Source organism: Malaclemys terrapin, chromosome 25, assembly GCF_027887155.1.
Source record: "Malaclemys terrapin pileata isolate rMalTer1 chromosome 25, rMalTer1.hap1, whole genome shotgun sequence".
NCBI classification, from domain to species: domain Eukaryota; kingdom Metazoa; phylum Chordata; order Testudines; family Emydidae; genus Malaclemys; species Malaclemys terrapin.
Window position 1 is genome coordinate 12924751 of NC_071529.1, and position 21848 is coordinate 12946598.

The following is a 21848-nucleotide window of genomic DNA, read 5'->3' on the forward strand; positions in this document are numbered from 1 at the left end:
GAGACCTGGCATTTCAGCCCTTTGTTATCGCCAAGGCCACAGCCAGAATCAGCCCCTCTCCATCAGTCTCTCTTAGTGGTGCAGTGAACTTTGCCAGCTGGGGGCTGTCCGCTGTCAAACAGCAAAGGGAGGGGGTGGTCTTACCACTGGCAGGCGGGGTGGGTCTGCGGGTCCCCGTCACCACATCTCCCAGGCTGGAGCTGGAGTTGTCCCCCGATTTGCTGCGTGGGGCAGAAAGGCAAGGAGCAGTAAGGGCCTGGAGACAGGGAATTTCCTGCGGGGGGGAGAAGCTGTGTGTGTGTGGGGGGGGCAGTCTGGGAAGCAACAGAGGGCCCTACCACGGCAAATTCCATGCAAGGGGGAATTGCCCTCCATGCCCAGATTCTAAGAGAGACTTACATCTGGAACCGCAGCACCAGAACAATGCCATGTGCAATTCTAGCCTGATATCTCCTATTTCCCTCTCCCAGCTGGGATCAGACCACTGGGGCCAGAGTCCAGCACTCTCCCACTCACCCAGTGATGTACCAGATCAGATCAAGGGCCCCTCTAGACAGCTATTCTCCCTACTGTGCCAGTTCAGACCAATGAGTCCACCTATTCCTGCACGTTCCTCCTGACCCCTTCCCAGCCAGCACTCAGGTTCTGCCCTGAAGCATGGGGATGGAAGGCCCTTTGTATCCTCAGTTGTTGTCACTGCTGATCCTAGAGCTGGTTCTCCCCTGCCTGGCTCCTTGTGCAGGAGTTTACCACTGAGCAAAGGGAATGATGACCCAAGGTGCCCCATAATGAGCCCACTGGAAGGGCACATTGATCCTCCTCCCACTCCCAGTCTCTCACTGGAGTGGATTTGCTCAGATGGCTACAGTTGGGTCTGCCTCAGTTACCCATAACCCACTGCTCTCAATCCCCAGGGGGGCCTTCCCCTCTGGTGCCCAGGGCTCCAGGCTGCATGTGGATGTGACCAACAGTCGCAATTCCCCCTCTCTCCACTCCGCCCCGCTGCTCCACCTTGAGCTCAGGCGGTTTTGCCTCATCTTCTGCTCCTGCAGCATCCTCATGTTCTCCAGCTTGACGGGGCTGGGGATGAACCCCACCTCGCAGCCCTCCTTCACCAGGCGCCCGATCCACCAGTCGTTGTTGTATTTCTGCAGCACGGAGAGAAGAGGGGCCTGAGACACGGTGCCGAGTCCATCCTTCCCCCCGCCCCCCACGCTGAGCCCATCCCCCTCTGCACCGAGCCTGTCCCATCAATGCCATGCTGGGCCCGTGTCCTCTCCATGTCAAACCCACGCCCATCAACACAGTGCCGAGCCCGTTCCCCTGCCGCTGCGGTCCCCAGAGCCCCAGCCTGGCCTGGGCCCGCACCAACCCCTACCTCTTTGATATGCAGGAAGTCCTTGGGTTCGAAGGAGATGGCCATCCCCTGGACCGGCACGTCATCATTGGGGGAAGGGTTGTAGCCCACGTTTGTCCTCACGGCAAATGCCACCAGCTTGGTCTGTTCAGCAGACAGGTTAGCGGGGGGAGAGGAAAGGAGGAGAGAGACGCTGGAAGGGCCCGGATCCCCCAGACAGAAGGTTGCATTACTCTGGCATTTCAGAGAACGCCGTTACCTAGCAGCTGCAGAGACCAGCCAGGAAGGGAGTTAGCAATCCGGGGCCAAATTCTCACCCCTGATCCAGGAACAACTCTCTCTCCACCATAGGAACCAAGGAGAACGGGTCCCTCCCCAAAGGAACGGAGTGGACCCCCACCCCAAGAGCTGGGTGGTTCTTGGTCACAACGGCTGCCCCAAAAGAGGACCTGGGCGACCGAGCTGACCCACCTATAGAGGGGCCTGCCAGCGCCAGGGGAGATGGGGAAACCCTGCCTGGCTGGGCGATAAACAGAGGCCTTTGCTCTGCCGGCGATGCCGATCTGGTACCTAGAGCCTTACAGGGCCTTGGCCTTGTCCCCGGTCCCATGGTGCCCTGGTTCTGCTCCCGCACAGAGCTGCGCTAATGGACTGGCCCTGCCTGGGAGAGGGGCTGGCACGTCTCCTAATGGACATTACACCTCAGCTGCCAGCAGCAGAGCGAGGGGGTGCTGTGGCTGCATGGCGTGCAAACCCACTGCATCGGGGGGGGGCGGGAAGAGACGGGGCCTCATTAGCTAATGGCAGCAGGACTGTGCAGCCAGCGAGCGCTGCTTGGAGAGCAGGGGCTGGGGCAGGGCCGACAGCTCCCCTCTTCCCAGGGAGCCTGGCTGGGGGCAGGGGAGCGGTGTGCACTCAGGCCGGGGAAGAGCATGGGGGCAGAGGTGAGCACCAAGGGGCCGCCCAGGCTCAGCCTGGGATGGAGGGTCCCAGCAGGCCCCTGGGAAGCCTGATGTTCATTGTACAAAGGGGAAACTGAGGCACGGGGTGGTGAGACGTGCCCAAGGTCAGGCAGGGAATAGAACCCTGGAGTCCTGATGCCCAAACACCAGTTGCTGTAACCACTAATCCACACTCCCCTCCCAGAGCGGTCAACTTCACACCCTGATTGTGCCCAGCCCTGGGAAGGCCTCAGGAAGCGATTTTGATGCCTGGTGTCTTCCTGCTAGCTCAGACAGTGGGGTGACCCATGGGATAGCGGGGGCAGGCTGGGAAAGGGTCTGCCTCCCGCAGGGCCTCTGGCCAGAAGAGAGTGTACCCCGCCCCCCCGTGTGGATATGGCTACAGGGTGCGTCCCCCTGTCCCCAACCTGTAGCAGGACGGCAGCAGTCCCTGGATGAGGCGGGGGGGCCCTTCCCCCACTTGGCAGCCAGTGCTAGCTGGCAGGCAGCCCCGGGAGGAGGGGGGGTAATGGAAGGGCTGGGATACCGCCAGGAGGGGCAGCGCCAGCCCGCAGTCTCCTGGCACCAGCACTCTCCCGAGCCCAGCCCGGGTCAATGAGACGTTTCATCAAGATTAGCCAAATGAATTAGCCGATGGTGGTCCCTGGACGGCGGGATTTATGGCCCGCTGCAGCAAGAACAGCTAGTACACTGGGTGAGGGGAGGGAGGGAACAGCCAGGGATCCCTGGCACTCGGCTCCCCCTGCAGAGCGGGGCTTTCTGGAACTGGGTTGCGAGTCAGGGCGTCGGCACAGCAATGCAACCTGTTCCGTCGCAGACGGGAAAGGGGCCTGGCCAGAAAGCTGGGGGCTCATCTCCTAGCACCGGGCAGCTTGGCGATGGGGGCGGGGATGAGACGCAGCTGGGGAAGGAGGAGTTGAACCAACCCTGCCCCGCCCCGCCCCATGCTGGCTCAGCAGGTAGGAAGGCGAAGTGCCAGCCATAAGCTCCCGGACAGCCCGTGTTTCCCTGCGTGGGCCACCAGCCCGATCAGCTTCCACCCCTGGTCCCCGCAGCCTGCACAAGGCGATTCAGAGACAGAACCGGAGTGAAGGAACCTCCCCTCTCCCCGCCTCTGAGCACACGCCCCGGCACCTACTTTGGCCTTCTCCAGCTGCGCCAGGGCCTGGCGCTCGGCCTCCTTGCGCAGTGCCTCGCGATCCTCCTCCAGAGACACATCTGAGTCCGAGGGGCGGCTGGTGTAGGAATCCGCGGAGCCCTGGGGGAGCAAGCACCCGCATCAGAAGGGGGGGGCGCCATGGCCACACAGCCGAGTGAATCCATTTAGAGCGGCAGGGGATACCCAGGGGGATGCACTGATCACCCTGTGAAACTGCGGGGACGCGCTAGAGGCGGTTGGATTTCATTCATTATGCACCCATCACCGTGGCCTCTGGGCACGTTAGAAACAAACCATTGACCAGCACAGCCCATCCCGGGCTGTAGCAACCCCCACCGCCGGCACACGGGGTAAAACCTCCATGGTGTGAGCTAGACACAAGCCCTAAGGGACCTTACGCCCCTGCGGGGCAGGAGGGTTTATAGGACTCTGGGGCTCTGCCAGCTCCGGAAGGGGAGTGGGGTCCAACGTAGTGACTATGGTGCAGGAGTCAGGACTCCTGGGTTCCATTCCCAGTCCTGCCGCTGACTCTCTGTGCCTCAGTTGCCCCTAGCATGGCGAGGGTTAAGCGGAGTGGCAGGGAAGGAGGTGCAGCTGTTCTCACCGCTCTGGGATGGAACGTGATAGCGGGCATGGGACAGGGCAGCGCCAGGCTGGGGGGTGGCATCAGACCCCATGAAAGCACCAGCACTGGCAAGAGAAACAGGGCCACAGGCTGGGAGTCGGGGGGGGTGGGCGCCTAGAAACAGACAGTCTCCCTGGGGTAAGGGGCCTGGAAACCCACATCCTTAATGGAGCAGGGGCAGGAGAACCAACAAGGAGTGGGGTGGTGAGTGAGACCCAGGGGCCACCTCTGGGACCGTTCTCTTGTTCCTAGATCTAAAGGGCTGAGCTGGGCCCTCCACATGGGGCATGAGGGGAGGGGGCAAGGAATGAGGAGGGAGCTGGGCTGGGGCAAGGGATCCTAGCAAATCCCCTGCCACGTCCATGCTATTTCTGAGGCTCCCAGGAAGCCCTGATTGCAGCTTCCAAAGGGTTCATGCCCTGTGCTGGCCAGTGGGTGTCTGATCCAGTGGGGATAGGGTCCCTGGCCTGTCCCACATCCCCAGCACGAGCCCCCAACCCACAGGCTGAGGCCTGCTAATGAAGCTGTCAAAGTGCTCTGCTCCCACCCGGCGCCTCAGCTTTGGGGGTCCCGATGCTGGTGGGGAAACTGAGGCCCCGAGCTTGGCAGAGAACTCAGGGGAGGGAGGAGGCGAAGAGTCCACATGGGGATGGGAGGCATCTGTCCTTTGTGGGGGCAGACCCCTGCGTTCTGGTGGACCCTGACACACGTCCCCCTGGGGATCAGTGCAGGGGAAACAGGACTGTGCAAGCTCTCGGCCCTGACTGATGAATGGCGCTTCCTAGTTACCGGAGAGCCCTGGCAGGGCCGTGAACGCGGGAGCAGGCGCCCAAAGAGAAGGTATCCCAGCTGCTGACATGGGGCACTGGGTCTGGCACTGCTCCCAGCCTTGCCCAGTCATACCAATACAATGTGGGCACTGAGCTCAGGGGCCGGGTTTGTTCAGGAAATCGGGGCATCCAAGGAAGGGGGGTTAACCGTGAAGGGCAGTTTAGAGAGGCCCCCCCGCACTGTTCTCCTAACACTCCTCAATCCCGACCCTCAGCCGCCCCACTATGCCAATTCTTGCCCCCCAGCTCTGCCAAGGCCCTGAATCCCGACCCAGTGTTCTGCGGAGCAGAGGCTGCTAATGACCCTGCATCACCAAACGGGTGACCCTCGGGGAAGGGGAGGACTAGCAAACTCATTTCCCTGGGGACTCCTGTGTTCTCTTGGGGCACCTCCCATTTCAGTCCTGCTGCGGGGTTCCCAGACAGCTTCCAAGTCTCCGGGCCCCGGGGGCAGAGATGGCAGCCCTCAGCCATGCGGCTGCCTCCGCCGGAGCCCCCGAAACATCTGCGCTAATTAGTCAGCTCTCAACCCACCCAGCGAGGTCATCTACCTCCCCGGCTGTGTCAGGAATGGGGGGAGCAGCACCCCCGGCTGGCAGCTCAGTGGGGATCGAGGAACCGACGGGGCTCCCCTTTAATCACAGGCACTCAGTGCTCGGGATCTAAATTAAACTTGCTGCTTTCTCCGGAACCCCAATAACTGAACGACCCCAAGGGGCCAGGAGCTGAGGGCAGGGGGCTATTCTCAGGCCAACCAGAAGGGGCGCTGCAGAGCCCCACAGAGCATTCCCCCCTCCCCCCCCCAAACCGTGCCAGCCTCCTCTCAGGGCAGTTCCAGGTGCCCTTCGCTCCCAGCTGGGTTTAAACACACCAGCAGTTTTCACTCAATCAAACATAGATGCATCCTCTAAGGAGCCCCCCCCAGAGAGAGTCAATGGGGTGGGGGGACCTGCTGAGGGGGCCGGCCTGTGCTGCGCGAGGATGGATGGATCTTTGCAAGCCTGGGCTAACATCAGTCAGGAGTGGAGATGATTTACCTGGATCCGGCTGGAGGGGGACCACGTCCCCGCAGCGACATGCAAACCCTCCCCCCTCCGATTTCCCCTTTTTGGCCCCCTAACTCTGGCCAGGCAGCCCTGGAGTGGGGCTAACCCAGACAGACAGGGTTCGAAGCCAAGGTAGCAGTGTACTCACCTCCTCTGAGTCGTCCAGCCAATACAGATACATCCTGGCCGTGAGCGGGGGCACACAGAAGGGGGGGCAGCCCAGCTGGGAGGGGGGGCCCCAGTCAGAGGTGCGGAGGGTTTTGGGAGACGCGGCTAGCAGACAAGGAGGGGAAGCCACGACCCAGTTTTACTGAGTATCAAGGGCTTCGGGAGTGGGAATCGGCGCCCCGGGGTGGGGTGGGTGGGTGGCCCTGGGGCTTCTCTCTCAGAGGTACCATTTGCCCTGCCCCAGGGCTGGGGGAGGCGAGCTCATGAGGAAGTGCTGCCCGGCTTCCCTGCCTCCGACCGGACCGGAGACACAGGCAGGCAGGAGTTGGAAGGAGCCAGGAGCTGATGACGTGGGGCCGGGACGCGATTGGCTCAGCGACCGAGCGAGTGTCATAGATGAGTGGAGCCGGCATGTGGCCCAGCTGGGGACGTGTGCGGGGGATCACAGGCCCTTTAAGAACGAGCATGCTGTTCTGAAGCCCTGCAAAGTGAAACAGGAGGTGCTGGGGGGGAGCCCTGCCGTGGGGGAAGGGGAACAACCCGCCCAGCTGAGAGGGATTTCTGGGCACACGGGGGTTTAGCGAGCAGCTACCGTGCTGGGATGTGCCACGGAGCAAAGGCACTGGATCGGGGGCCAGGGATGGCACCTAGCCCTGCCCGTGCCAACGGGAGCTGTGCTTGGGGTTGCGCAGTCGTGGAGCACACGGAGCCAAGACGAATGGGAATAGGGGATGGGGGGCGAGAGTCTGGATCCAGACTTCCCCAGCAGCCCTTATTTGCTTCTCCAGCCCCTCAACCCAGAGTATTCGAGCCCCTGCCGCATGATAATGAACTCCAAGAGGTGGGTCAGGATCCAGTGGGGGAAACTGAGGCACAGAGTGGCACCACAGGGCCAGATTTCCAAGTGCGTAGCCCTATGGAAAATCCCACCCCATCGTGCGGGCTGCGCCCTGAAAAGTCAGGCCCAAGGTCCCACAGAGATTTAGCAGCGGAGCCGGAATTCGAACGCAGATCTCCTGAGGCCTAGACCACAACCCCGACCCATACCCTTCCTTTCCCGGCTCTCAGCCCTCCAAGAATTTTCCCCTCTCCCCACTAATTCCTTTGTAAACGTGTAGCCGGCAAACAGTCTGTTGCTGGTCTGCGACCAGAGGAACCTGCCCCCCCATGGCTGGGTACCTCAGAGATCACCAGAATTTCCTGGGGGCCGGGAAGGGTCATTGATACATTGACACAGCACAAGATTCTCAATGTGCTTCCCAAGCTCTCGGTAAGCCGTGCCATCCCCCGCCATGCAGCCACCTCGGAGTGGAACGCTCAGCAACCAACAGGCAACGGGGGAGTCTGAACCCCAGGCCATGGTCAGGACCTAGGTTTTACATCTCCAGACACAGTCCCTAGAACAGCAGAGCGCCTCCTAGTGCCAAGCTGGAATACTGGGGTCAGCACTGATTCCACGGGCAGGAGGGCCCGTACTGAGCACCCTCTCCTGGAGCATGGCGCCCCCCTAGTGCCATCCTGGAGCATTGGGGTCAGCACTGACCCAGAAGGGAGAGCGCCCCCTCGCCTCTCACTCCTTGATGCCCAAGTTAACTATTGCACAACCCATTGGGAGGAGGGACAATTCCAGCCTGCTCCCTACGACCAGGAATCCCCGCCAGCTCCTCCCCATGCCATGGCGCGTCCTGCTCCTCCCCCACCCGGAGCCTCAGCCCCCAACCTCCCAGAAGTATTGGGGGGTGGGGGACACACCCACCAGATCCTTGGCTCCCTGTACGGGAGGAAGGAGAGGTTCTCTGTACTGAGATCATGGATGGACAGGAATGTGGAAGGGAGAGCAAAGGGGCATCTGGGGGGAGAGTGGGGCAGAGGGGTTATGGGGAATTCTGGCTGGGAAAGAAGAGGGGCTCGGGGGGGCATGGGCTGCAGTAGAAGCGAGGTTCTTGGGGGGGCTGGGAATGGAGCGAGGAGGAAGCAGGAGGTGGAAGAAGGCTGGGGGGATGGCAGAAGCCGGAGGGTGTACGGGGTGCAGGGGGGGAGTGGTTGTGGGGGGTGCAGGGTCTGGCACAATGTTCCACCAGCTGGGGGAACCCCTGCCAGCCCAGCTGGTCTTGGAACCACTGTGGTTGGGGCTAGCTGGGTGTCACCATACACAGGGGATCCCAAGTATTTGGGTCGGGGCACAAGGGAAGGGATGAAGGGCAGCAAGCCTGCCAGAGAGTGTCAGGGTGGGGGAGCAGCCAGGGGGACCCCAGCCCCCCGGAGAGAGCTGCCAAGGGGTGGGGTGTGGGGACGCTCACCAAGACGGGCCGGTGCTCTTTGCTGGGCGTCTCCATGCTGGCTGGGCCTGGGCGCGAGTGGGCAGCGGGGGTGGCTCCGCTGGGCTGCCGTGGCTCAGGTTTCACCAACAGTGCAACATTCGCAACCTGCCAGGGTATATTTAGCCCAGTGCAAGGGGCGGGCGAGCGAGGGGGGCTGGCCTGAGCCAAGGGTCAGCCTCGGGGGTGGGCTTGGCGTGGGGTTTAGTCACCCTGAGCACACATTCTCTGCTCACGGGAGATCTCAGGGGATCAGGAGGGGACTGAAAACAGCCAGGCACCCCCACCTGTCTGCTGGTGCCCCTCAGCCCCCAGCTATTCCAGGCCCTCGCAGTTTTGCCAATGCCCCTCAATCCTGACCCACAGCCCTCCCCCTGCTACCCCAAAGCTAGCCTGCTGGAGGGTCAGGGGCCCGCTGCAAAGTCCCGCGGGCGCAGACGCTCACTGCAGGAGGGGCGGGAGTACACGCAGGGCACGTCTCTCGTGGGGGGAAGGGGAGGGCTGCCAAAGGGCCAAGGCCCCTCCCGATCCCTGCAGATCCCCATCTGAGGCCGAAGCACTGAGCAGGGCTCTGGGGCTGCTTTCTGACCCGGGCCAAATTCTGGGATGGGTTAAGGCTAAATGGGATCTGTAGTCCCCATATTTTGGGCCACCCTCCCCACCCCCAAAAAATTCAGCAGCCCCTTCCTCCCAGCTCAGCCCTTACCCCATCTCCCGCTCCCGGATCCTTGATCCCCTCAGCTGCGGGACCTGGGTGTCCTGGCTCCCCGACAATGGCCTGAACAGACCTCAGCCCCGAGGAAAAGCCGGGAGAGGGGAGAAGGGGGGTTTGCAGAGCACAGCTCTGTAACCCCTATTCACAGCCCATGCCAGCAGAGGGCAGCACAGCTCCAGGTGCGACTGCCCGGCAGACACACACACACACACACTTTGGGGGGGAGAAGGGCTGGGAACCCCCTGATTAACACTCCTGTGGGGAGATCAGATACAAATGTCCCAGCCACTAACACCCACATACCGCTAGACCCTGCAGTCCCTGCACCCAATTCCCAGCCTCCCCACGAAGTGCGAGCTTGCGGGGGACCCTGGTTCCACATTCTTTGGCGGCCCCATAAGGTACCATCCTCTCCTGCCCCCATCCAAACCTCAGCTGAGCCTTCCACCCCCTTGGAGCAAGGTGCTGACCCCATTCCAGCCTCCGACCCATCACCCCCCATGCTTACTAGCCTCCAGAAGCTACCCTTTTCCTCCCTGCCAGGTCCAAGTCCCACCCCGTGACCCCGCAGCCAGCAGGGGGTTCTCCCTCCTCATTGGGTTGGGCTCATTCCTAGATGCACATAAGGGTGCAGTGCTCCGTGGGACAGGCAGCTGAGAGCCCGCCCTACTACCATGAATGAGCCCACACTGCCCTCTGCTGGGCAAGGCTAGGAAGGCCTCTCCCAAGGGACCTGCACCCCCAGGACCCCAAGATGCAGGAATCAGGCTGAGATTCATCCAATCAGATATCCCTTAGGCATGCAGCCCCTGGATTCGCCCTCATGGCCTCGCTGGCTGGGGCTATAACGTACCACCGGAGGCTGTTTCTCTGAGCTGGAGATCCTCCCGCCCCTTCCCACCTCTCTTCCAGATCTGAGCCGCCCCATGCAGCCACTCACCCCACCCTCCACTAGCCAGGGGTGAAGCCCTCCCAGCCTCACTGCGTGGGCTCATGAGTGGTAGCACCACAGAGAACTGGCCCTCTCAGTCCTGGGGCGTTTGAGAAGCGCCTCCACTGGGTTTTGGCTGGTTCTGACCCGGGATCCATTTCAGCCCCTGAATTCAGGGGCGATGGGTACTGGGTCAGTGTCTTTGGGTGGAAGGTTCCACTTTCGGCCCATCTCCAGGCGGAGAGCCCTCCCTCGGGCGGATGGAGGGTTGAGGGCCTTTCGGAAGCCTGTGAATGAGCCCAGGGCAAAGGGAAAATCCTGCTAGCCCAGGTGCATGTCCCCCAGGCCTGTGACCCCAGCAGCCTCATCATCGCCCCAGGGGTCAGCAGGGAAAATGGCCAGGCCCGGAGCTTTCCCTAGGGCACCTCTCCAGCCTTCTCCCACTCGCTCTGGAGGGTGGCAATACAAGGCAAGCTGGCCCTTTAAATCCTCTCTCTACATGGGGACCCCACTCCAGGAACCTTCTCCACGGTAACTGCCACCTCCAGCATCTTCCCATGTCATCGCCATGGGAACCATTCACTCACCCTCCCCTCTACTGGGGGGGCAGGTCATAGGACCCCTCTCTCCAGCTGTTTATCCCCTTCACACGGGGGGGGGGGGGCGCTGGAGGGGATTAAGCCATACCCACCCCAGCTCAGACTTCTAGGCCCCCCACCTCCAGCGTAGGGCTCAGGCCAGGGCAAGATCTAACATCCCCAAGCACTGGGGCCTTGTCCCGTCCCCTGGGGGTAATGGCCTCGCCCCCACCTGAGAGCGAGCCACATCCCAGCCCAGCTAGTGTCTTATCTCAGAGTCTCCCCCACTGGCTGGCTCCCTACAGGGCAAAACCGGGGAAGGGGGGCTTCCCAGGCGATCACCCCATTAGCTCCAGGGACTGGAGCTTTGGATGCTGGGTCCTTGGGGACCTGCCCAGACGCAGCCGTTGGGTTCTAGACAGACAGGCGCCGGCTGGGCCAACCCACTCCACATGCCCCCCAGCTGCCTGGCCCCGGGATGCTGCCCCCCAAACCATCCATCTCGCAGGGACTCAGCTGTTTTATTATTTAATGTCTATTCCAGCCCCCCCCCCCCCCCCGCAGCCCCCACGGGGGGTTGCTATGGAGACCACATTGCTTCCAGCTCCAAGGAGATGTTTCTGGGCAGTTTGATGGGGGGGGGGGGGGGGAGAAGGAACACAGAGCGATGGTGGCTGGAATGAAGGGGGGGTGACAGGAAAGGGAGTGGGGGAGCCAACGCTGCAGGATCTACCCAGCCCCACCCACGTTGCTGGATCAATAACCAGCTCCCCTCCCTGCCCTGAAGGGGGAGAAGCGCTGGCTTTGTGCCTCTTGGGGATGGGGAGAAAACCAGAGCTGGTCCAGTCCCGGCCTCTGCCTGCGAGGGGTGCTGTGGGGAGCAGGGCCGGAGTGCTGGCTGTTGGGGGAAGCACCCGGCAACTCCAGCCCTGGTCTTCCCAACAGGGGGCACTGCAGGGATCAGGGCAGGAGCAGAAAGAACGGGATGGGAGAAGCATCAGAGGAACCATAGCAGAGCTGTGCTGTATAGGAGAAAGGGGGCGCATTAACCCCTCCTCCCACCCCCCACCCCCCGCCAAGCACGCCCTGCCACGATGCTTTAAAGGAACACCCGATGTGTGCGGGCAGCACCCCTGGAAGGGAAAGGGTTATGGCCATGGGCACAGATACAGTTCACATCAGCCCCAGGATGAAAAGAGACCCCAGGGCTCTGATCCGTGACCTTTCCCCTACTCCCGGGGGGGGGAAGTTTTGACCTGGGGCTCCCCCCAGATGCCCAGGCTCCTCTCTCCTACAGGCCTAGAGTCAGAGTACCAAAGGGGAAGGGAACCGTGCAATTCTTGTGTCCCCAGTGGCATCACCCTCCAACGCTCACCCCTACCACTAATCAGCCACTGATTTCCCCCAGGCAGTCACCTCCCCCTGCCATGGCCCAATCACAACTGGGAGCTCGCCCCACGCTGGGCCCCAGTCCTGAGCTCACCCCACCCCCTCTAGGGAGACTCAGTGCAAACCGGTCGTACCAAGATGCCATTTCTGCCCTTAAAGAGACGCAGCAGATTGAACCGAACTGTAGATTCGGGGGGAGGGTGGATTCTCTGCCAGCCTGCAGAGATAAGGGTGACGCATACACCTCGTTCTCTCCCATGGGCACTTGACGTTAGTTCTTTCTTGTTCCTTTCCTCTCTCCGCATCTGCTTTAGACTGAAAGGGGCTGGCCATGGCACTTGGCAGATGGAAACAGAACAGCACGAGAGCTGGGAACACGGTGCTGTGGCTCTGGGCAGGGATCGAACCCAGAACCCGCAAGAGCCCGCTGCTTAAGCTAAAGGAGTAACTGAGAGCAAGGAGGCGACTGTTACAGCAATTGGGGCTAGCCACTAGGGGGCGACGGGACCACCTGCCCTACGCTGCTGTATTACATCTAGTTCCAACACTCCCAGATCCCGAATCAACGGTGCAAAGCAAGTTAAAACCCACAACTCACGGCGAGGGAACCTTGGGGCTCCGCCCCCGCTCCTGAACATGGGATGCTGAGGCATCCTTACCTGTCTGACGAAGCTGTTGGAAGTCGTGTCCGAGGAGGTGCTGCCATCAGAGCGTTTAAACCTGCTCTTCCGCTTGCTGTATTTCCCCTGGGGGAGGGAGGGAGGGAGGGACAGCCTGGTTAATGAGCATGCAGGAGCTTACAGAGGGGCGGGAGCAGACAACTGCAGGGCGTCCCAGAAACCTGTGGAACTCCCTGCTGCAGGACGCTGCGAAAGCTAATGGAGGAGTTACCCTGACATTTGCTTTGCCACGCCTTCAATCGGAGGATCTCAAAGTACTTTACAAGCACAAATGAATTAAACTTCATTCCTCACCTGCCCCGGAGAAGCGAGCGAGTATCATTGCCCCATTGTACCGCTAGGGGGAAACCGAGGCACAAAAAGGGAAAATGCTTTACTCATGGCCATGCAGCAAGTCAATGGGAAAGCGGAGAGCAGAACCCAGGAGCCCCAGTCTTATTGAGCCTATAAATGGTTCTATGACCACACTAGACATCCGTATGGCTGAGAATAGCACGAGCCGCGAGAATACAGATGACAAGCCTAATGCTTCAGGGCGTTGGATCATCAGCTCCTGAGGCCAGGAAGGAACCTCTCCCCTCACGGCAGCATATCACACCATAAGGAGGCTGCCTTCCCCTGTGGCCGACGACTGGGGACAGTGGGAACAGATGGATCCCAGGCTAAACATCCCGTTGGTCTGAGATGGTCTATTCCACAGTGAAAATCCCCTGGATTGCAGACGCTTAGGACATGTCCCCCTCTACACACCCACCTGGGCCTGGCTTGGCTGTGGGATCCCCTTCCCTATGGGGCTGCTGAGGCCCCCCCAACAGAGCCAGTGACACCCACAGATGTCCCTGGCACTCACACGGAGCACTGGGAGTGCAGGAGGCAGGGCCGGAGGGAGGGAGAAGCAGCACGGTCATCTGATGCGGGTGCCAATCAATAGACAGCGCCGGGGCTTTAATAGCCTCGCTGAGTTCCCAACCAATCTGGCTCCGCACAGCGTCACAGCCAGGCTCTAATCACCGGGGGGGGGAGCTAATTGCAACGCCGGCCACGTCAGCTCACCCCGATGGAAACAGGGAGGCGCATGCCAGTCGAGGGCAAACGGCACTGGATCGGGGTGGGCCTTTATTCCAGCCGCTGCCAGGGCCGCCCATATTGCTCTGGGGAGGAATCAAGAGTTGCGAGGGGACCCCAGCCCCACAGACAGCAGCATGTTTATAGGGTAACCATAGATCACATGGCATATTCTAGGGGAGGAGTCGACAGCTAAATCCTCAGCTAGCAGAAGGGGAAATCAAGGTACAGAAGAGGGAAGTGGCTTGTCCGTCAGAGGCCCCTGTGGGGAGGACACCCTGGGAGCAGCTTTACTGACCCCGTGAGGCATCTGCCCACCTGTCCCCATGGGCGCTGCAGGGCTGGGGCCGAGCTCCGGACAGATGTACAGGGGATAGGGGGCTGAGTTGTGTTCTTCAGTGAGATCCAGAGAGCTGCCCCCCGTCCCAATCTACCCCTCCTGTGCCCAGGTAATGGCGGGGCTCAGTCTGTGTGCGGAAGGGGGGTGTTTCACCCATCGCCCCCACTGGGCCTAGCAAAGGTGACGGATTCAGCGTGGAGCAGCTCTTGGGCCATCCTCAGGGGCCTGGGATTGAATTAGCCCGGTTGGTCGTCATGGAGAGGGAGAGAGAGGATGTGGGGCTGATTGGATTTGCAGCCAGTCTGTGCCCCCTCAACTCCCTCCCGGCCCCACAACCAGGGAGGGGGCAGTGTGGGCTCCAGAGATCACCCTGCTGCTCCCCAGAGCCAGCCCATCTGTGCCGGGACGGGGTGGGATCCACGGGGCAGAGGCTGAGCCCAGGGAAGGGGTTCCAGTCCCAGGCTCATGGACCCTCCAGGGGAGGCCCCCAGCTGCCAAAGAGATGAAGGGGGTGGGGCTGTGATCCACACACACACCCCTACCCCGTTCAATGAGCTGTGTACACCCACCCTCCACACACACACCCCTCCCTCCATGCAACAAGCTGTACACACACACACACCACCTCTGTGCAATGAGAGCGGAGTATACCCCCCCCACGCACACCCCTCCCTCCATGCAACAAGCTGTACACACACACACACCACCTCTGTGCAATGAGAGTGGAGTATACCCCCCCACACACACCCCTCCCTCCATGCAACAAGCTGTACACACACACACACCACCTCTGTGCAATGAGAGCGGAGTATACCCCCCCACGCACACCCCTCCCTCCATGCAACAAGCTGCACACACACACACACCCCACCTCTGTGCAATGAGAGCGGAGTATACCCCCCCACGCACACCCCTCCCTCCATGCAACAAGCTGCACACACACACACACCACCTCTGTGCAATGAGAGTGGAGTATACCCCCCCCACGCACACCCCTCCCTCCATGCAACAAGCTGTACACACACACACCACCTCTGTGCAATGAGAGCGGAGTATACCCCCCCCACGCACACCCCTCCCTCCATGCAACAAGCTGTACACACACACACCCCACCTCTGTGCAATGAGAGTGGAGTATACCCCCCCCACACGCACACCCCTACCTCTGTGCAGCAAGAGCTGTGAACATATACACCCCTACCTCCATATGAGAGCTGTGTGTATACACACATACACCCCTACCTCTGTGCAACAGCTGTGTGTACACACACACACACACACCACCTCTGTGCAACAGCTGTGTGTATACACACATACACCCCTACCTCTGTGCAACAGCTGTGTATATACACACACACACCCCTACCTCTGTGCAACAGCTGTGTGTATACACACATACACCCCTACCTCTGTGCAACAGCTGTGTGTACACACACACACACCCCCCACCTCTGTGCAATGAGAGTTGTGTACACCCCACACACACATACACCCCTACTTCCGTGCAACGAGCTGTGTACACACACACACACACAGATGTACACACACAACCTACTACTACACACACTCTCTAGTGGCACATGCACTCACCTCCACTCCTCCCCCTAGTGCACAGGCTCCGATGCTCTCCGTCTTCACGCCCACGCAGGCCCCAGCAGCCATGCAAACGCACACGCGCACCGAGCAAGCGAACACACCTGCTGCTACTGAGTCATCCCATGACCTAGCGGCTCCTCTTCCAACAGAGCCTGGCAAATGCTCCAAATACCCGGCTGGTGGCAAAGACTTAGACAGAAGGTGCTAGCAGCTGGGAGCTCCCCCACTGCCAGCACTCCTGCACCATCCTCTACAGCACCTCCTGCTGGCAGAGGCTGGGATTGGAGTAGCTAAGATTTCCACTCCACCCGCAGCCAGCGCTCCCTACAGAAGGTCAATTGCTGCTGGACCCCTCTGCTGCTGTCCTTGAGGGCCCAGGCCTGCTCCCCTCCACCCCGATGGAGGCAGGGTCATCACAGCCCTGGGGCATCAGTCCTTTTCCAGCTGGTTCCTCCCAAAGCTCCCAGGGAGCGCAAGGCCTTTCTGCCCAGGGCGAGCGGTCGGGACATGTTGGGGCAGGTCTCGGAATGAGCCAGGCGCATCTCAGAGGGACAGCTGGGCCCAGTTGCTGCCCAGCCCACAGACACGTGGTCTCTGAGCAGGGCAGGAGTTGGTATTTTTAGGATTCTTCCCCACCCCCATCTTTCCAATCAGGGCCCATCCCTCCGTCACATTCACTGCACCCTCCGTGGGTGGCTGGGATCCCCCATCCAGGGGGCTGGCGCAGGGCTTCATTTGTAATGACAGCGGTGCCGGGGTGCAAGCAATGTTGTTACATTCATTTACTGGCGCTGCAAGCCCAGAGGGGCCGGGGCTACAAACGGCCAAGCACTGGGTTGGTGGCTCTCCAGGTGGGGAAGGGTTAATCATGGCCATTTACAGAGCCAGATCCTAAGCTGGTGGAGGCTGGTTCGGTGTTTCCCAGCCCTGTGTTGAGGGCCTGGCACTGCCAGGGTGTCTGGGTGCAACCAGGCGCCCCTCCCCACTTGCCGCTCCAAATCGCCTGGTGCCGGGGGGACAGGCTGCAACAGCCAAGGGGCTGTGTGTGGATGACACCCAGCAAAGCGAATGGGAGGATGCGCTGAGCTGGGTCGGACCCGTGGGTCCATCCTGCCACTGCTATCCTTCCCTCCTCCCCGCCCCGCCCTGCTCACTAGCCCTGGCCAACAGGTCCAACCTGCCACTGGGATCCCCACCTGAGTACATCAGAGCAATGGCCCATCTGTGCTGGCATCCCTGCCTCCTCCTGGCTCACGGCCTGTTTCCTGCAGAGGCAAAGTCCCCTGGTACCAACTGGCAAGAGGATGGGGAGGTAAAGGGGTGTGGTGACTCCCGAGAGGGTTTCCCAAATTATCCCGTATGTTCCAAAGTTTCCCGGAGTGACACCTGCCCCTCGCTAGCTACCGTTCATGGCGGCAGCCCTCGGCACCCTACGCAGCGGGACCAACCCAGCCCCACAAACCCCTCAGGATGATTCCCCACATTTTCCAGATGGGGAGACTAAGGTGACACAGCAAGCGAGCGGCAGAGCGGGGACTAGAACCCAGGTGCCTTATGCCCCGTCCCCTGCCTGCGCTAACTAGGAGACCGCACTCTGCCAGCTCCGGGGGAGGCACCCCTAAACCCCCCCACCCTGCTCTCTTCTCGGCTGGCTTCGGCACCCGTTACAAAGTTTGGGGTTCGCCTCCCTTGTGACCTCTGAGCCCCCATCCCCAGTCCTGCAGGATGTAGGGGGGACCCCGCTTTGCCGGGCTGGGGGAGGACCAGCCCGGTGGGTGCCAATAGGGCTTTTGTGCGAAGGCTGAAACCCGAGGACAGCCGGGAAGGGCTGATCCCAAGGGAGGGCTGGGCTGGGCAGAAAGCAGCAACCAGGCTGAGATTCCTCCCCCCGGGGGCGAACCTTCCTCCAATCCCCCCCCAGCAACACTCAACCCTGGGGGGGCCCTGGGAAAAGCAGAGGCCAGTGAGTCATTAGCCGGCTCCACCCGTGCGCCGGTTCCGATCGGATCCATTCCCACCCACCCCCGCTATTTCTGGCTACAAAGCCCCCCCACCCCGCTGCGGGAGACGCCCCCCCGGCGGCGGGGAGCAGATCCCGGGGGGGGGGGGGGGAGAGGGGGTGTTATCCCACCTGGAGGCCGGGGTTGTCGAACACGTCCATCTGGATCTCCTGGGTCGAGCTGCGGGGTGTCCGGGCCATGCCGCCCTCCCGAACCATCGAGCTCCCGGCGTCTCGGCCTGGCTCGCACCGGACTCGTGTCCCAAGCCAGCCCCGGCGGAGGAGGAGCCCGGGGCGGGGGCGCGTGTGGGGGCGGCAGCCGGCCGGCCCCTCCCGGCGGCCACACAATGCGCAGGCGGGGCGGGCGGAGAAGCGGGGGGGCGGCGAGGTGCGGGGGCTCGCCGGCCCCGGGGGGGGGGGGGGTCCGAGCGCCCCCCACCCCCGCAGAGGGGCTGAGCGATGGCGGGGGGGTGGGCTGCAGAAAGGAGGCGGCGGCGCCCTCCGCGGGTGTCCAGGCGTCTGGAAGGAGAGACACCCCCCACCCCATCCAACCAGTCCCTATACAGCCAGAAGTCCCGCCCTTCCCATCTGCCCCCCCCATCTGAGGGGCCTGTCTGCCCAGCAGTGCCGGGGGGAGGGGCAGATCCAGGGGAGGTTGCCCCTGGAGTGGGGTCTGCCAGGGGGTGAAGCACTGGATGGGGGTGGCCTCATGCCTCCCTGCCCCACACAGAGCCCCCCGAGTCCACGGCGATGACTGGGCGGGGGGCTCCAGCGATCAGTCCCCTCCCCACCGCCCAGGGGGCTCTAGCGTGCTCTGGGGGTGGAGGACACCGCTGCCCTGCGCTCCCCCAGGCCCTGCACAGAGATGGCCATGGGTATTTCACTGCCGCTGGGCGGCTGTTCCAGACCTACGAAGGGCTGGGATTCCTCATCCCTGGCAGGCCGTGTGCCTGGGGGGGCCTCTCGGATACTCAGCCCCCAGACCTGTTTTATTTGTGGCGTTCCCGATTTGGGAGGAATGGCTCTGGGTTGGCTCCACTACCATGGGCTGGGCCCTCCAAGGGCTAGGGCCACTGCCTCGCAGCCCTAACCTGCTACACCCTGGCTAATGTGAGCATCGCACACAGCTCCACCCTCACACACACCCCGCAGCACACCTCCTGTCCCAGCCTGGGTCTCCAGTGCTCTTCTCCTGGCCTGTTCCTCAGTACAAGATTCCCAATGGCTCTTAACCCTCTCACCTTGCTCCCTCTTCACTCTGCAGCCTCCTTTCACCCCATCCCCTCTCCCCCACCAGATCCTTCCTGAGAACCCACCTGCCCCAGGGCTCATTGGGGGCTCCCAACAGGCCCTGATGATCCTCAGAGCCCCCCACATGCCCCCCACATGCAGTACGCTCTCTACGTCCCAGCACAGAGGCACTATGGCAAGTGCAAAGCAGCAAATGGGGCTGCATCCATGTCCCTGTGACGACAGGGGAGAAAATCCACATGGCTGGTGGGAATGAAGCATGGGGACCTGGGTCTGTGCTTCCCCACCTCCTCCCTTGTCTCACCCCTAATTGGGCAGCTGCTTGGCTTTGGCAGGTGTCCTGAGCATTGCCATGTGCCAGCACCAGATTGGAGAGCGACAGCAGCCTCAGGACCCCCAAGGGACGTAGGTCTGGGGTGGGCTGGCTGCCCAGATAACACGCACAGCCATGCGCTCTGGAGACCAAAGTGCAGCAAATAAACCCTTGTGTTCAGCTGAATGAAAGGTGCCCACTGGGCAGCCCCAGAGCCCGAACCTTCCCCTTGGCCACATGGTCCGCCTGTGGCTCTCAACCCTCCCTAGAAGGTGTGGTGGTGGCTGTGTGGTGAGCGAGTCTCCCTTGATCTCACACTGAAAAGCTGCCTCCAGTTCACCTAGCTTCAAAACAGGTACCTGAGCCATCAAGTCAGGGCCGGCAAAGGCGGTGAGATGGGCCGTTCCCTTGGGTACCGTTGGCGGTGACACGGACGTGGCTTAGTCACATCAGCTCAGTGAGCTACTCGCTCCGGGGAACTCTGACTTGACTCCGTATGAAGGACCTACTCAGAGCCTGTCTTCTCTGCTGAGCTCGCCAGCGCCGAGACTGACCGGTGCCCATGTGTCCAATGAGAATTGAGCTGAGACCCATGGCCCTCATCTCACCTCAGCAATTAGACAGTAATCGGCTTCAACCACAACTGCCCCAGACTGGATTTGAGCAGACTGCTGAGGGTCCCTGTGTCCCGTCTCATTCAGCTTCCTTTTGACTGGAGGCGGCTATGGATTGGGTTAGCTTCTGGTCTCCTTGGTTTTGGAGAGTGAGGGGGTGGCTCTGAAGGGTCAGCTCACCCCACATCCCCTCTGCCAGGGCGGAGGTTGGGGTCCAGTCCCAAGCCGTGGGGAGGTCCTAGAAGGTTACAAATTAACCTCTCTAGTGCTGCAGGGAGCTGTGGATTCACTCCAGGGAGCTGGCGCCTTCTGGCCTCCAGACCCAGACTGTGCAGCTGGGAGACCACGGGACATCCGATGCAAGAGAGATTTTCCATGATTAGAACCTATCTGTCACTGACGGGCTGAGGTATGACTGCGGTGCCCAAGCACCGAATCATATTTAATTTCCACTTTGCAGGCTGGAGAAATGAGGCAGCGAGAGAAATGACTTGCCCAAGGTCACACAGCTAATGGGTGGCAGAACCAGGAATAGAACCCAGCCGTCCTGTCAGGCTCTAGCTGCAGTAGACCACGCTGCCTTCCCCCAGTTTTGGAGGGTGGGGATCCAGCTTGGATGACTGTGACAATCTGGGTCCAGACACCCCAAGGGGCAAAAAGGGGGGTCTGAACCCCAAAGAATGCGCAATTGAATCAGCTGGTTATATACAATGTGATTGTGGATGAATACGTCAAGGAAGGTCTTTCATGAAAGCTTGTGATGTTCTGAACTTGCTGGGCATTAGGAGAGCTGCATGTAGGGTAGGTACGCATCAGCGCATGTGAATATGGGTAGAACGTTGTAACCATGGTGCAACTACGGCATCACCTTGCAACAGGTGGTGAAGGGATCAGGCAGAGAGGGGCACCAAGCCAGTTGTTTACAGGAAACCAACTTCAAGTACCCATCCATTGTCCAACCAGGAAAAGACAATGGTGGACCATTAGAGTTAATGGAAAGACATGGAGACCACTGGGAATTCCCCCCACTCTCAATACCCATGCCAGGAAAGAAAAGAAAAAAAAAAGCCTTTTAAAACCAAGCTTGTGTCTGAGGTTTTTTTCCAGAAATTGAGGGGAAGCCTTTTAAGTGCAAAGCTGTCCCTGAACTGCTGGGTCCTTCTATGATGGCCAGGGTATGCTAGGAAACCATTCTGAGGCAACAGGTACCTTATATTAGAAAAGGGGATTTGTCTAATATAGGCGTGTAAAGCCTGAGGTTGCATCTTTTTGTTCATTTCTGTGTGACTAGTCTGCGTTTGCTTTTCCTTTCTGTTTCACCTTTGAAGCTGTGATTTTTTCTCTTCTATTAAATAAACTTTTTGGTTATTTTTGCCCCCAGCAGGTCTCTGCTGCACGAACTGCGTGGAGTGTGTCCACCAAAGTGAACTGATACCTGGGGGCTCTTTGCACACCTTCAGGGGTGACAAACTAGAGGGGAAAAGTCCGAGTGCCTGGTAGATAGGAACTCGGGTAGATGGAATGGGGAAGACTTGGGACTGGAAGGGCCCTGCAAGGAGTTGCTGGAAGCCAGGGTGACATCTTTTGCCTGTGGTTTGGCTAATGGTGTCAGGGCTCTGAGACACAGCAGTATAGCATTAAGGCAGGCAGTGACAGAACCCCTCACTGGGCCCAGAACGTCCCAGTGACATCAGAACTGCCCCTGCCTCTTCATCCCAAACTCAAACCAAGCCCTGAATCGATACAAGGTTGGTTGGTTTGTTTTCTCCCCACCCATCACACCGCATGTCCCGTTCCTGCTTCCAGGTGGCAGCAAAGCATCCAGGCCACGAGGTGGGAGGCTGCTCTCCTGAGATTTTTGTCCCAGCTGGAAGCAGAAAATCCTAGAGTCCCCAGGGGGTGTTACTTCTCC

General features: G+C 60.7%; 1 protein-coding gene across 7 annotated transcripts in view; it reads right to left on the reverse strand.

Annotated features, from left to right (window-relative positions):
- The window catches only part of CACNB1 (calcium voltage-gated channel auxiliary subunit beta 1), a 30960-nt gene extending 12948 nt beyond the window's left edge, over positions 1-18012 (reverse strand). For 4 of the 7 annotated variants that reach the window (XM_054014661.1, XM_054014663.1, XM_054014659.1 and 1 more), the window contains exons 1-6: positions 17891-18012; positions 12738-12824; positions 3458-3577; positions 1379-1501; positions 1012-1148; positions 145-221 (exon numbers count right to left, since the gene is read on the reverse strand). In XM_054014661.1, the coding sequence (XP_053870636.1) occupies positions 145-221; positions 1012-1148; positions 1379-1501; positions 3458-3577; positions 12738-12824; positions 17891-17977 (631 nt within the window). In that variant the 5' untranslated portion in view covers positions 17978-18012. Of the gene's footprint in view, positions 1-144; positions 222-1011; positions 1149-1378; positions 1502-3457; positions 3578-6127; positions 6190-12737; positions 12825-15753; positions 15826-17890 lie in introns of those variants that run through there. The other 3 variants (XM_054014664.1, XM_054014662.1, XM_054014660.1) reach the window with 2 other exon arrangements.
- Between the last annotated feature and the right edge of the window lie 3836 nt (positions 18013-21848).